Genomic DNA, 15,586 nt, shown 5'->3' with positions numbered 1-15,586 from the left:
TTTGATGTGTCCGGGAGATAAGGAACCGGGGGTAGAGAGGTGTAAGGTTGCTGTTATCACTGGAAATGACACCGACTGCTGTACGGTGGAGGCAGGAGTGTGTTTTTGTGTTTTGCTTTCTGTAACTTTAAGTGTCTTTATAAAGAGGGTGTGGTAGAGACAAGCTGCCTAGGTTGTATGAATGAGTTGTCGTTTTTTCAAAACTCCGTGTTTATTTTGAGAGTTGGTTCACAGCTGAAACGCATTTGTCTTATTTATGAGTTGTTGTTTCTTCCAGACCGATGTGGATGAATGAGAATACAGTGTTCAAATGTTTGATCTAGTGTTTTTACATTGTAATTTGAGTTTGACAAACTCACTGTTCTAAACCCGCGGCACATGTTCTCACCTTTATTTGATTTTCACATCATTTCTTGTCGTGTCTCTCCACACCCTTGCTAATCGTTGAGATATTTGTGGACAACTGCGGTAGTTTGAACTCTCAGATAATTGATGGCTCCTTCAGCTCCACGTTTTGTCTCTCCACCTGGAGCCACTGCTTCCTGGATCTGAGTGAAGTCGAGTCATGCGGCACCTCTCAGATATTTGTTGTTTCATCGTTGTAAATACCCTGGTACTCCTCTGTTGGTTTATAAAATCTTGATACGCTTAAAGATGGCGAACAATGCTGCTAACATGTCGCTTTAGAGAGTTTCCTTTTTGTGTTTGTGCAGTTGTATGGATATGCCTGTCTCTAGCTTTGATCTCAGTCAATATCCGGACACTTAAACAAACATTTCCAAATTTTGAAATCCAGTAATCTACGAGCTGACAAGAGTAAAACTTGATAATTAAGAGGATGGCTTGACTTTTTTTACTTTCTATCATTAACATTACACCAGTCACACTGTAAAGGTAAAAATACATGCCAAAGTAAACATAAGAATGTTTTACACTGGCGCTCACTGCTTTATTGGAAATTCCAATTTCATTTTCAAACTTGACCCTTTTTTCAATCTGATCCAAACATTTTCTTCTAACCTCTAAGGTAATAACATGAGGTAAACTAGTTGGACCAATATGTTATGACCATTTGGAATCTAGGCTTGACTTTTTTCTGACCCCTGCTGCCAAGATGTGGACGTAGTAAAAAACATGGTTTTATTTGACAGTGTAGTGATTGTCGGCTTTATTGGCTGCTCTTCATTATAAAGGTCACTTGAACTGTTCCATTGATGTGCTGCTGGTCATAGTTTGTACCTGGACTGTTGACATGTTTGTCTTGCTAACCATTAACAGAATGGGAAGTTAATAGGTAGCTTACACATGGGAAATGACCAGGGCCAATAACAACTCAATGAAACTCTGCAGTCTGCTGCAATGAATGTTGACTTTTTTTCCATTTTACAATGCAGGTTTTTAGTGTGATTGATTATTTTTCTACTGTGTGCAAAGGTGTTGAGGGGAATTGAGGGTAATAAATAGAGGAAATAGAAAAGGTGGTGAGCAGATGGGGTTCTCACCATTAAGATGCATGAAAGACACTTACAGATTGTGATTAGCAGACGTGTGTCTGTGTCATCGATTGAGAACAGCAGATGAGATGGACACCATTAGATTGTCTCAGGGTTACAGATCTGGTTTTACCCTGCGTGTACAGGCTCAGGCCCTTTTTCAATGTTTCGTTTGCCAAAAGATTATAACAGTTGACACCAAAGTACCAGTTTTTCTTATTTGATTGATTTTCATTTAATCCTTATTTACATATTAGGCTTGACGTGAAGAATGGCCAGTTTCTGTTGGTGTTGTTTCATTTTTCATTGAAGTGTTTTTAGCATCAGAAGCATTAACGTCTTTATCATTCGTCATGCTGCAGTTTAACTGCAATAAACGTGACTTAAAATAGTAACCTAATGTTTGTTTCTTGTAGAGGAAATGGCTTCGTAATGTTCCATTAGAAAGTTGCATTTAAATACAATGTTCTTGCACATTGTTGGTTATTGTTGATCATTAACCATCTGTTTTGGGCCCTAATGGCTGCCAGTGTGGTTGATACGGTACATGAGTGGTTAAGTCATGTGAACAAATTAGTATTTTATGTCGGTGTTTTTTAATGAGTGTGTTCACTGAATGTAAATTGATGTTGACTCAGAGTTTGTATGCGCATCTATGCAAATGATTCGTTCATTTTTATCGCTATGTACAAACATCATCTGTTGCGTCACTCTGTCGAGCAGTAAATCGTCCCCTCTTTAAAGGAGCAAGTCTGTTCACAGAAGATGTCACTTGCTTTGACTATTGACTGATGAGCTTGTTCAAAATTTGAGTAATCTGGTCAAGACATGCCACCGTTAGGATTGTTGTTGATGTTGAGTTTTTGACGGTACAGTACAGAATATCTTAGAAACTGCAGTTGGTGAAGCACTTTGTAACCTTGTTTAGATAATTGCTATACCATGCAGTTACAATTATTATATGACTCTGTAAGATTAGTTTAAAAAAAAAAAAAAACATAGATATATTTTTGTGATATATTTACAAGGATAATGCTGTTTTCTTTCAGTCATCTCCCTGGCCACTTCGAAATGCTCCTGTAACCGCTGTAGAAAACATTAACAATGTGCATCTCATTACTTGTAGTGAGCCACAGCAGCATGCTGCTTCCCTCCGTACACCTCCTGAAGTTACTGTCATCCTAATTGAATATTGTGCGTGTGTGTGTGCAGTAAAGAGTATGAATGAGCATGGATAACCATTTGGTTCGAGGCTTTATTTCAATTTAACCCCTTCACGTCTGCTTTATTCAGATCAGACAGTGCCATACAGTGTGTTAGAGTGTGTGTGTGTGTTAGAGTGTGTGAGAGAGAGAGAGAGAGTGTGAGAGAGAGAGAGAGAGAGAGAGAGAGAGAGAGAGAGAGAGAGAGAGAGAGAGAGAGAGAGAGAGAGAGAGAGAGAGAGAGAGAGAGAGAGAGAGAGAGAGAGAGAGAGAGAGAGAGAGAGAGAGAGAGAGAGAGAGAGAGAGAGAGAGAGAGAGAGAGAGAGAGAGAGAGAGAGAGAGAGAGAGAGAGAGAGAGAGAGAGAGAGAGAGAGAGAGAGAGAGAGAGAGAGAGAGAGAGAGAGAGAGAGAGAGAGAGAGAGGAGAGAGAGAGAGAGAGAGAGAGAGAGAGAGAGAGAGAGAGAGAGAGAGAGAGAGAGAGAGAGAGAGAGAGAGAGAGAGGCCAGCCAGTCAAATTGCAGAGGGGACTTGAGTGAGGAAGATTCATGAATGGCTCTGCTCTACTTTATGTAAATCACTAGAGGTTTCATGGCTTAAATGGGAAAAGAAGGATATGTTGATGAAGCTGTCATACCAAGAGAACACTTTTTCACCCATTATGCCTTTTATAAAACCAAAGTCAAATTAGAATTGGAATGTTAAAGGAATGTGTGAAGTTGTAGAAAGGTGTCTCAATAAAGCTAAAGTAAACATATTAAGTAAACACAATTTAACTATTGATTCAATAAAAACTACTACTTACGTAACTCATGACTGTAATATTCTCTAATAACTCTCTCCATCATCTTCTCTCTGTTCTTCCAGTATGCCCGAGCAAGGACATCCGGAACAATGTGACCACCCTCCAGTCGTTGGAGAACTGCACCATCATCGAGGGACACCTGAAGATTCTGCTCATGTTCAAGACCAAGGCCGAGGACTTTCGTGGCCTCAGCTACCCGAAGCTACGAGTTGTGACCGACTTTGTGCTTCTCTTTAGGGTCTACGGCCTTGAGAAGCTCAGCGATCTCTTCCCCAACCTGACAGTGATCCGTGGCAACAACCTCTTCTTCAACTACGCTCTTGTGCTTTATGAGATGCTGCAGCTGAAAGAGGTGGGCTTTTACAGTCTCATGAATATCACCCGGGGCGCCGTGAGGATTGAGAAGAACCCAGACCTGTGCTACCTGGCCACCCTGGACTGGTCCAAGATCCTAGACTCGGTGGAGGACAACTTCATCGTGGCCAATAAGAACGAGAGGGAGTGTGGCGACGTGTGTCCTGGCACGGCCCAAGGTCAGAACATCTGCCAGCAGAACACCATCAACGGACACTTCAGGTCACGATGCTGGTCGCAGAACCACTGTCAGACAAGTAAGTGTGTTAACTTGTCTCCAACAGCTGAGCGTATTCTGTCTTTTCGTGTCACACAGTTTTTTTTTTACCCAATTGATCGTTGTCAGGTCTTTAAATGAGCCTCTTACTCACTTAATAAAACAAAGAAAACTGACCTTTTTGCATGGGGCAGTGGAGAAGTCTTCATATTGACTGGCTGCTGTGTGCAGACATGATAGTTTAGCACCTTTCTAGAATCCATCACACAACTTGTTGCAACGTGCTCCATTGGAACACACAGTGACAATATGCACTGGAGATTTCTTCCTCCCAAAGAAATCAATTGAGGCAACTGGTGTTTTCATTCCAAATGGTTCATGTAATGATTTCTGTGATGCAGAGGGCATGTCCTAATATCAGCAGCAAGGGGTGGTGGACACGCCACGCCCTCTGATTAACATTCATTGACTGGATCATTGTGGGCAAGTGATCTGTAATTACAGGCTCAGGGTCTGCTTGATGTGTGAAATGACTCAACTGCATTGTCGAGTCAGGGAAGTGCACATTCAGAAGTAGAGAATTATGGGAAGAAAAGGCCCTGAAAGCAGGAGGTTGGAGTGAGAGTTGTCAGACGGGCATAAAACAGTACATTAAATATGCTTGTTCGAAATTGTGCAGATTTCCTCTTCTTAAAGTAAAGTAGAAGAGCTGTGGGTTTGCTCGGTGCAGCTGCCAGTGTGTTGGCCAGTCAGTCAGTCTTTTTCTCTCCTACCATAAAAGCAGAGAATGGCTTCTATTGTAAGACTCACAGAGAGAATGCTTATTATTTTTTGAGGGCGATTATAGCTTGTGTTGTTTTTTTTTCCTCTTGTGTCTGTGTCTGCTAGAAAGGCTAGCGCTCAAAGCTTGACGACCTCGGCCATGTTTAGGCTCAAACATTGACTATGCAGTCCGCCTTTGTAATGTCGGCCCCTCAATTTTCTGCCAGGTCCGACTTTTGGGAAAGTAATACAGGAAATGGTTCACTTTGTGTCTCATTGTCCGCCTCTTTGCACACTTTGCCTCAGAGTTTTGACTGTAAGAATGTGTAAAGTACTCACTTTGTTGCAATTATTTCAAGCATTACACGGGAAGAATGATTTTGTGTATTGTCCCGGTGACGACTGCTGTTGGAAAACTTGGAAATCTAAAATGAAAAGCTGCTGTTATTTGTGTAAACAGGAAAGATGTATTGTTTTAAAAAACCTGCATTGACTAGATACTTGACTGAAAAATATAGCGAGCAAATTAATTGAATGGAAAAAATGCAACTATAGGCAAAGGCCTTAAAAGCCACCTATCAAAAATACTTAAGACTTAGAGTAAATTAATAAGAATTCCAAATGTTTGAGGGAGGTCTCAGATAGCTGCAGTGTAGAGACAGAGTCTCGCACCCACCGCCGTGAAAGAGTGACGGCACAAAATATTATTTGTCGTGATGAATTATATGTTAGCTGAAGTTATATGTATAATTCATTACAAAGCATATTAGATAACTCTGGTCCCTGACTTTCTATGCACTCTCCCAGTCTGCACTTGTTGATGTGGTAAGAATCTTTTCACTCCTCTTACTGTACATTTACTTCTTTCGAAGCTCGATAGATACGGGCTGTGTTCTCTGTCTCAGAGAAGAACAGGCCTGACCATTAGGAAAAAGTATGTGGAATGATAAAGAGGAGTGTGCATGCACAGTACGTCACACACCACGTTTACATTTGCGTTCATGTCTCCTTAGCCTCCGATAGGCCAGAGCAGCAGGCATGACGCTGTGCTCTGCGTCATGTGACAGGCACCAGTTTAGTCGAGCTGTGTGTCAAAGCAGGAGCCATTTCTAGAACATGAGGCAATGGTTGCCTGCCCCTGTGGTGGGGGGAAGAGTGCGTGTGTGTGGGCTGCACATTGGAATGATACGTGCACACTGACTAAATGTTGTGCGTTTGATGTGTTTGCGAGTGTGATGTGTGTACTTAGGTACTTGTTCCTAGTAAAGGTAAAAGCCACAGATACACAACGTTGCTTTAAGCCCACAGTAACTTAACTCTCATACTTTAAGCAAGTTTTTTTTTCAAATCATTACTTTTTAAGATAATAGAATTAATATATAAAAATAAAAGACCATCACAGTATTTATAAAGATAATGTCATACTTTCCATTAGGTTTAAGTCTGTTTAAAACTACTATTCTGCAGCTTCATAGTAGTGTATCCTCACAGGTCAACCTAGAGGACATAAGTTTGCAAGATAAAAACATCCACAGAGAGAAAATTGTGTTTCCCTTCGGTGCTTGTGCAGCGCTACCGACTGGAACACGTGCTGGGTGGTGGCGTTGGGAAAACTATAGGATCTTTAATTAGAGTTTCTGTGAATAAAAAGTCACAGTTTACAAACTAAGACGTGCACACATACACACATGTGTGCGCTTACAGACGCGGGTGCAGAGCAAAGGAACATTAGACGGGGCATTAAAGTTTATGTGTGAGTGGAAACTGCGGGGTTGTTTTTGTTGTGTTTTTTTACAGGGTTCCAGTTGCCTTAGGTAAGAGCCAGGGGAGAACCTGCATTCCTCTGATCTCACACACATCCCTTACTTACAGGCAGGAAAACCACTGCGTCCATGTGTGTGGGTGTACATCCATGTGTGCGTAAATGTTTAAATGTACAGGGTCCTTAAGTCAGTTGTTGTCAATCCCAAGAGCCAGCAAATGTTACAAATGTCACACTGAGCTAAAATGAAAGGAGTGAACATAAGTCGGGTAAATAAAATCAATAAAATATTACATTTTCCCATTTTTTTTAATAGCTTCCTGGGGGTTTGGGTCCCCCCTAATGGCAGTGGAAATATAAACACTGGATGATACAATGCTGTATCTACAAATGTGATACAGATGGATATTAGACCCTTATACTGGCTGATGGTTAAATACAAATCATAAACACACACAAGGCTGGGAAACAGATTTTTCGTTTTCAAAGTAACGGGAGAGAAAAGTGCAGGTACAAAGAAAGTAAGTGTAATATTCACAGATGAAAGAATGAGAGAATGGGAACAAGCTGTTGGTTTTCTATCTGGTATTACAGCCACCAGCCACCACTACGCTTGCACAACTCGCACACACAACCGCATACACACAAGCAGGAGGAGAGAAGGCTTTTCAGGTTAAAGATCACTCCGCATGCGACTATGTGCTTTGTTGGTTGTTCAATTGTTTTCAAGAGCACACTAACACACACACACACACACACACACACACAGCGTAAATGCCCTCTCTCCGTTGCAGGAACCTCAATCAGACCGACGTAGTCACACAAGTTTAACCTCTGATGTTGGTCGATATGAACGGGTCAACGTGCGTCATCCACTATGACTTTGTGACCCTCTTTCTAACTAGAGTTTAATGCAGCTTGTACATCACCAAACTTTAGTCAGGAGTAGGGATATGAATATACTTTTTAGACATGAGAACTTTATAAAACATAGAATTAACTGCTCCTACTGACTGATTTTAGCTTTGGCTGAAGTGGTAAATATGAAATATTGCTTGAGTTGTTTCCCACCAACAGATCTACATGAATGTACCTGGATATTTACCACAACATTAATTTTGGGGTTAGGAAAGAAACCAGTTGACATAGACACAGATTGATCAGTTTGGTAGAAGACCAAAATGTACCATGTTAATCAGTAAAGTTTTGAAATGCGTCCAGCTCTCAGTTCTTCCTCTTTCAGTTTTTATGCTAAGTCATACATTTGTACCTAAATGACGGGCGTGAGACAGCAGTATCTATCTTCTCGTCTAGCTTGGTAAGAAAAGCCAAACGGTCTATTTTCCAAAGTGTTGAACCCCTTAACATCTGTGCATGTTAAAATCCTATTGTGTCATTATGTTGTTCTTCTCAAGTGGTCATGAAATATCTTGTATACTGGACAAAAATTGACCATATCAAACTGCAAACTTAAGTTGTCTCTTCAGCCGCTGTTCACGGTCGCCTTGGAAATCGATGTTGTTGTCGCTGTTGTTTCCATTAGTGCTTTAATTCTCATGCTATCAGATGAACGTGGACAAGTCAGTGCGGATAAGACGAGGGCCAGATGAGGAGGCCAGGAGGGGAAGAGAAGGGGTTGGGCAAAGCAAGATAAACAGAGCAAAACAAACATGGCGGGGTGTTTTCAAGTGTGGCTCCCAGGTACACGCACACACACACACGCACACACACACTCCAAAACCACGCTCACACACAGACTCGCACCCTTTTGCCAGAGTGGCAAACGGCCAAGCTAGAGGAGGCTAAAGAGAGGAAGAAAATGACAGTATTAAGGATGGAGGCGCTCAATGGAGCGTGCTGTTGGCCTGCACCCACAACCAAACAAAAACACTTCACTGGCCCAGCCTCTTAATTGGGGTGTAAAAGTGTCTCCACTCCGGCTGCTTCCACACACACTTCTCTCTCTTCTTCTCTTTGCTTCAGTTCCTGCATTTGCTTCTCATGAGAGTGATACGAAAGTTTTTCTGAAGCTGCTGCTCTTGATTAGCCGTTTAGTGCTCGATGGCACAAGGGAACATCAGAATGTAAATGCAGAGCGACAGCTTGACTGAGTGCACAAGTTTTATACTTTTTTATAAATGGTGTTCAACTCCCCCCCCACCGTGATTTCTTTGTTTGTGAGAGTCCAAGCATCATTATTCATGTCCAGGACGTTTTGCCTCTTTGTTATTATCAAGTAAGTAGTAAAGAACATGACGCAAAATGTATTTGTTATTGAACACTGACGTTTCAGTTATTACAAAAAAGTATTAAGTTTCCCAACTTTTACTTAGTTTTAAATCTTCCATGAAATCAAAAAATTCTGACTGTAACAACTATCTCATATTATTCGCAGAGTAGATGAAATGCTTTTCAAATGCTTCATTAAACTTGATGTTTTACCGATCTGTGAAGCAAAAACCTCTGGACACATTGGGCCACTGCCAATCACCTGTGTAAATAACACAAACACACACTCAGTGATTCTCTTTCCCTGCTGGGAATCAACAATTGTGACGGGTGCAGTAAATGCCTAAAGGACATAGCGGCACATTTATCTCACTGTGTCTATAAATGGTCACAAAATGCAGCCACAAAATAACAATCTGGAGGCCTGGGGCCACTTGAACTTTGACCCAGATGCTTTTCCAGTAAGAATGGATTTGAGCTAGAAATGCTATCCTGTGCAGTATTCTCCCTTGCTGGAATTAACCTGGCTGCCTGGAAATGGAAGCTGGTTTTACAGTTAACTAAACAAGTTCTAGACAGTGAGAGGAAAACAAAGACTTGAACATGTGGTACACATGTGTTTCTGGAACATATTGTACTAGAAACGCTCAGGAAGCTGTCTGGTTTGTGACTGTATGCTTTCAAGTTGAATTGAGGTCATGCCAGCATAAGTGTTAGAGCTATAAGACAACAACTGTGACAAATGCCCAACTGTCAGTATAGATTTTACAATCATAACCATAACTAATGTTCCTACAATACGTAGATTTGTGAATGCAATCATAATTTTTCAGGGAATTGATTATTTCCCCAAAAGATGAATGTCTACTCTTCATGCTGCATTCTAACAAGAAAAATAACAGAGCAAACACTTTAATTATTGTATTTAAATTGTGTCAAATTTACCTCTAGTGCTGAGTTAAGTGAATTGCAGTAAACGTGATCCTGATATGAGAGACGCTCGCTCAGAAACAGAGCGTGGCGTACTATTGTTCACATCTTTCTCACACTTATTACTAAAGACAGGAGTAAGCCCTCATTTGATGCTGTCCATTTGTGATAGTTGAAGCTTTTCTCTCCTAGCCTGCCTTACAGAACAACACACAGACATCACACACACACTTGCTGGTGTTTAAATTACCATGAATATCTTATAAGGGACATTGAGTGGGGGGAAGAGACAAAAACTAAAAGAGAGGGGAAGAGAAGAAGGAAGGAGGGATAGTGACAGACAACAGGAGAGGGAGAGGTTGTTATAATGCTCATGTGTTTTCTTCCCTGGTAGCCGAATGAACTTTGATAAGCTGGCATCAGTTGGGTACGTGTGGGTGTGTGTATGTGCGCTTCCCTCCCCTTCACGTACAGTGAGTCCAGTAGCAGGAAGGCGGTGCTAGCCCTGCGCCCCAGGGGATCTGAAAAAGTCTCTCTCCTCCAGCTCATCAATGGACTGACACTCCCACATCCTTCTCTCCGAACACACACGCACACGCAGTGCTCCTGCTTATATGTCAGTGTGACACATGCAAAACAAATACACACTTGCACACAGGGCCAAATGGAGCACAACTGACACACAAGGCTAAGTGGAGCACGCTGACACTGCTGCCCACTATCCTAACTGTCAGTAGACATGTACGTAGCCCATAGTGCTGAGAGGAGAGAGCATTTGATGATACCAACATGCTGTATCTAGATGTATGGCTACTAGTGCTGCACTGTTGGTGTCAAAAGAGACAGGCAATTATCTGCAAATATAAACTTACTTTTCTTTTTTTTCATTTTAATATACACTTTTCAAGTAGGACAGGTATATATCGAGAAGGAGACTACCTAATGAGCGTAATAGTTTGATTCCCTCTGCATGTGTATGTGTGGTTTGATGTGAGAATTTGTGTTGGAAAGCATGTTGGCAGGCGAGTGGTTGTTACAGCCTGAGCAGTGTGAAAGGACTTCCTCATTACTTCCTGCCTTTGTACAAGGCACTTCCTACTGCCGAGCTGTATAACTGATCCCTGGGGGAAGGCTGGGGGGGTGGAAGAGAGTGGGACGTGCCAATATTATTTACACGTGAGAGCAAATGAAAGTAAAGGAAAGTAAAATGAATAGTTGACAGCTCTACTGGTCCGTAACCCTTCAACAGAAACAAAGCACTGACAGTCCGGCAAAGGGTTTATGCCATTCATTGTTTTGCAAGCCTCCCGCAAATGCAATCCCCCGGGTCATGTAGCGCTATTTCAGATATTAGATTGCAGGGCAGCATTGACGAGAGGTGAGCTGTAAGGATTGCATTAAAGGGTTTGTGTGAGATGGAGGAAATTAACACGACCCTCCCTCCGGTCGAGGAGAGGGATTGTTTTCAGGTGTTTGGCGAGATCATATGACCGCCTGCTACCAGTTCTGACATCAAGCCTTCAACCACACACAGTCGAGACACAGGCTGATCACCAGCAGCACTATCTCATGGTAATGTGCCAACATGGTTTGTGTTGTCATTTGATGGATTCCAACATGATAGCTTGGAACATTGCAGTATTATTAATTGTACCCAAATGTTACCTCTAGGTAAAAACTACTTGCACAAACAGTGTGAAAGTAAGTAAACAAAGTGTGTATATTCAAATTATCTCTTTAGAGGTCAGAATCTGAAATTATATACGAAACATATAGTACCTTGTCTTTATACACATTTTTGATTTGCATGTAAGGAAACCTGAGTGAAATAAAAAATATTTTTTATGTATTAGAGACTTGAAAAGGTTTGTGTGTTTCTGATTGGTAAATGCAACTAATGGAAGCACCTTCCGCATTTAAATGATGTGATGCAGAAATCACATGACTTGAATATCACTAAGGTTTCCCATCTAAAATCATCATTAGTGGTGCAACCTTATTCTCATCTGCATATTTCTGTAGTGAATGGGTTTCCTCAACAGTTGAGAATGACCCTATTTGGCCTCCAGCTGTCTGAATACCAACGAACAGTCATCAAAGTAGATAAGACCAACTGGACTTGGCTGTAGTTACTCCAAGACGTTTCCACTCTCATCCGTCTTTAGTTATCACCGACTGGCGGGGAGACCCAGGCACTTAACCTCTGTGAGGTCGTAATCAAGTCCATTTATGTCTCTTAGTTCATTAGCGCTTCTGGCTGTTGGAACAAGTCGCTGGAGTCACATGAGACCAAGTGTGAATGGTTGTCAGATCCCCTTGGAAGGGATGAAATGACACCAATTGAAAGTTGGGGGATAAGTGGCGTAGTAGACTTCCTGAGCTCTGCTTGTAGTTCCTCCATCTGATCATTGGTTCATAGAAAACAAGAGTGACACAATTGCATTTAGGATCTGCACTACTGAAGTGAGAAAATTCCTTTATTTCAATATGTGGATGATTAGGAACATAGCAGAGTAACTGAACCTTCAAATCTAGTACTGTAATTTACTTTAGTAAATTAGATATCATGTATTTCACCAAAGTCTCCCCATACCTGCAACAAAATCTAATAATGATAAAGTCAATATTGCAACACTGGTCTGGTATTGCTTTGTGACTAATTAAAAGCAAATGCAGTCCTAACCTGTACGTCATAAACTCAATGTACAGGCAACGCCACTGCAGCTTCAGTTCAAGCATACATTAACTCAGAACCGCGTGGTTGAGGCTTAACATAGTCTGTAACTACAGCTGCTAGTATGTACTGTATTTGGAATATGTGACGCTTATGCTCCATCAAATACTTGGAATTTCCTGGGTGACTTTGAGGTGTTGCCACGGCTCGGCTGGGAGGGATATTTGGAGATTTAAAATTCTCAAGAACTTTGTTGTTACATCCTCTTCTTGGGAACACATCATTTCCCACAGGTATTCTTGGGGTTGAGTTCTTGCTAATCTGACAACTCAGACTTACAAAATGAATATTATTCATCCTTTCATCATTCCTTGTCCACTTGTTTTGATGTTTTACACACTGCTACAGTTGAGTAAAAACACTAGAAAATACTTAATACTTAAAGCACACGGGAAAAAGTCCATATAATTCAGCGTTGGAAATCAGCTTTGGGTTTCTAAAGCTTTTCCTGAACTGAACTTGTTCATCCTCATTTGAACTCCCCATCCTTGAAGTTGCGTCCAAACCCAACTCTTTCCATGTATTTCTGTCCAGACCCATCTCACTCACTTCGCTGAATGTCATGTCCTTGGCTTTCAGGAAACTGCTCTTTTCCTTGAGCCATTTAATAGGTTTCTATCAGTGCAAAACAACAACAACAACAGCAGTATCCTTCAGGGAATGCAGCCCTACACAGAATGTGCTAAGTGTCTGGGAAAGAAGCATAATTTCTCTGTAAATGGAGCTTTGATGACTGCTACCCCCCCCCCAAGTGCAGCCTGGAGTGGTGTGGTCCGGGGAACCTTTGTCTATTTAAGGCGATCCTTGTGACACTGGGCTTTGCGGTGAGGGAGGATGGGGTGGACAGATGCATGGGTGCATTATTGGGAGAATGTGACCCTGGGTTGACCCACCCTGGTCAGGGGTGAGCAAGTAGAGGAGGGGTCAGAAACCAGCGGGCCGTTTGCCGGCCATAACTACAGGGTAGCACTTGAACTCACCCACAGACATGTCCATCTATTCCTGTGGGAACACTCATTGACAAAAAGCATTCCCTGGTCCGTTACTCATACCCTAACCTTAAACCACTTGTTAACTGAATCCTAAAACATTAAGTCTTAATCTTCAAAATGCCATTTCTACTAAATGTTGTCTCAATTTTCGCACCGATGGTGACAGCAACTTCAATTGGCCAGTGTACCTCCAGGTTCAGATCCTGAAAACACTATTCCATTTTGGCTCTCTATGAAAACTACAGCCAAGTGGGGTCAAACACACAAACGTCATTGGTATTGGCTGAGGCTGTGACGTGGCTGGTCAAAGTTCACTGCAGTTAAACTCCGTGCAAACCCACGCTGCGGCTTTTGCCTCGCCACAGGAAGCGAATATTTTATACGCTTGCTAGGACAGAATGGAAGTGAACAGGAGGCAAAACTTCAGCCCTGCTACATATGTGTATGTGCGACCGTGCCTCATGCTTTTATAAAATGAGGTGTTTACAGGAGCTAAATTTCATGTTTGATCATCTTTAAACAAAAAGGCTTCTACTTTAACTGAATTTTCATTTACAGTTTCTGTAGCTGAGCGTCTGGCTTCACCACCGCCGCTCCTCTGGTCTGTCTTCATCATGCCATAAGTGTCCTGTAGTATAAAAAGGATGCTGTAAATATATCAGGTCCATAAACTCCCTTAGCTGCTCATGCCTTCTCAGCTCTCTTCCTGATAGCTTGAGTGTTAATATACATTTGCGAGACAGATACAAAATAGCCACAATAATCCTTCTGTTTTTGCATTAATGCATCCCCTGATAATACCAGAGTGGTGACAGAGCAAGACGACCGCAGTAAAACTGGCTGCTGCTGTTCCACGGTCCGCCCTTGTCTCTCCTGCAGTACGGTGACTGTATTGAACAGAAGTGGCAAACTGTAGCACAGGACACGAGTGCAGTCATGCTCCTAGTATGTGTTCCCTGCACTTCAACACTTGTGATGGCACCACTGCCCTCATGAGGAATGAATGCAGTTAATACATTTACAAACATGGATGGGATAGTCTAGTCGTCCGGCCATGTGTGGGAAAGTCTGGAAAAAGCATCAGGCGCTGCTCAAACAGTTTGATGGAAAAGAGAAGACATTAATTCTCTCCTGTTTCGTTCTTTTTCTCCGTCCATTTCTGTTCCCAGCTCCTGTTGCTCCTCCTCATCTGAAAGATCCTCCCTCCGCAATCCCTCCCTTTCCCCTTTTTTTTTTTCTCTCTCTGCTCCCTTGCTTTGTGTGCTCTCTCTCCCCCTCTTCCTTCCCCTTCCATGCTGTGGTATGCAGACATGCAGGAATTTCTGGGCCTCAAAATGATAGACCAAACTTGTCAGCCTTGGCTCCAGTTACTAAAGATGGCTGCCGTGGCAGTGTGTGGGCCTGTGATTGGTGCATGTCTGAGTTACTCACCGTGTGATTGGTCGTAACACGTTTGTCGACAGCTCGTGTTGTTGGCAAAAAAATGTGAATTGTATTTTTTTTCAGTTTGTGTAAGAATGACTTTCCATCTGTAATATGTGACTGCTAAGTGACTATAACTCTTCTTACTGCTATTCTGCACAGTTATGTGTGTGGCTTTGGAGATGTTTGTGTGTTGGTGTTTGCTGCGGTGTTGTGTCTTCTTGAATGAGGGGTGTGTCGCTCAGAGCAACTCTCCACCCTATTTAGGGAAAGTGTAAAGGAAGAAAACATTACAGCACAAGACGAAGACAGCTGCTTGAAGATGGGCTGCAGCTGTCAAGTATTTTCAATATTAGTTAATCTGCCTTCGTGATTCATGTATTGATAATTTGGTGAGAATAGTAAAATGATCTTGTTTGACCCAAAGACAATAAATTTCCTATAATTTTTCATTGTTACATAAAGCTTGAGCCAAGTAATATTTGGATGTTTGGATGTTTAAATAAAAAGGACTGGATCAGGAAATACAACAACGAGTCTCAGTAAAAATGTGTCTGTTTAATGATTTTAATGATCATATAGGGACTCACACACATTGTACTGGACTTTATTTTAATATAATGATTTATTAATAAATGCAATCATGCACTTAACTATAATTTCTAAAGAAAGCCTTTAAGTTAATGC

At 41.8% G+C, this 15,586-nt stretch overlaps 1 protein-coding gene across 1 annotated transcript in view; it reads left to right on the top strand.

Moving 5' to 3' along the window:
• insrb (insulin receptor b) overlaps positions 1-15,586 on the top strand; it is a 71,705-nt gene that overhangs the window by 18,711 nt on the left and 37,408 nt on the right. The window contains exon 2 of the mRNA XM_061078293.1: positions 3,560-4,108. Within this exon, the coding sequence (XP_060934276.1) occupies positions 3,560-4,108 (549 nt within the window). The remainder of the gene's footprint in view (positions 1-3,559; positions 4,109-15,586) is intronic.

This window comes from Limanda limanda, chromosome 9 (genome assembly GCF_963576545.1).
Source record: "Limanda limanda chromosome 9, fLimLim1.1, whole genome shotgun sequence".
Lineage (NCBI taxonomy): Eukaryota > Metazoa > Chordata > Actinopteri > Pleuronectiformes > Pleuronectidae > Limanda > Limanda limanda.
This window is presented reverse-complemented; position numbering and strand designations above follow the sequence as displayed.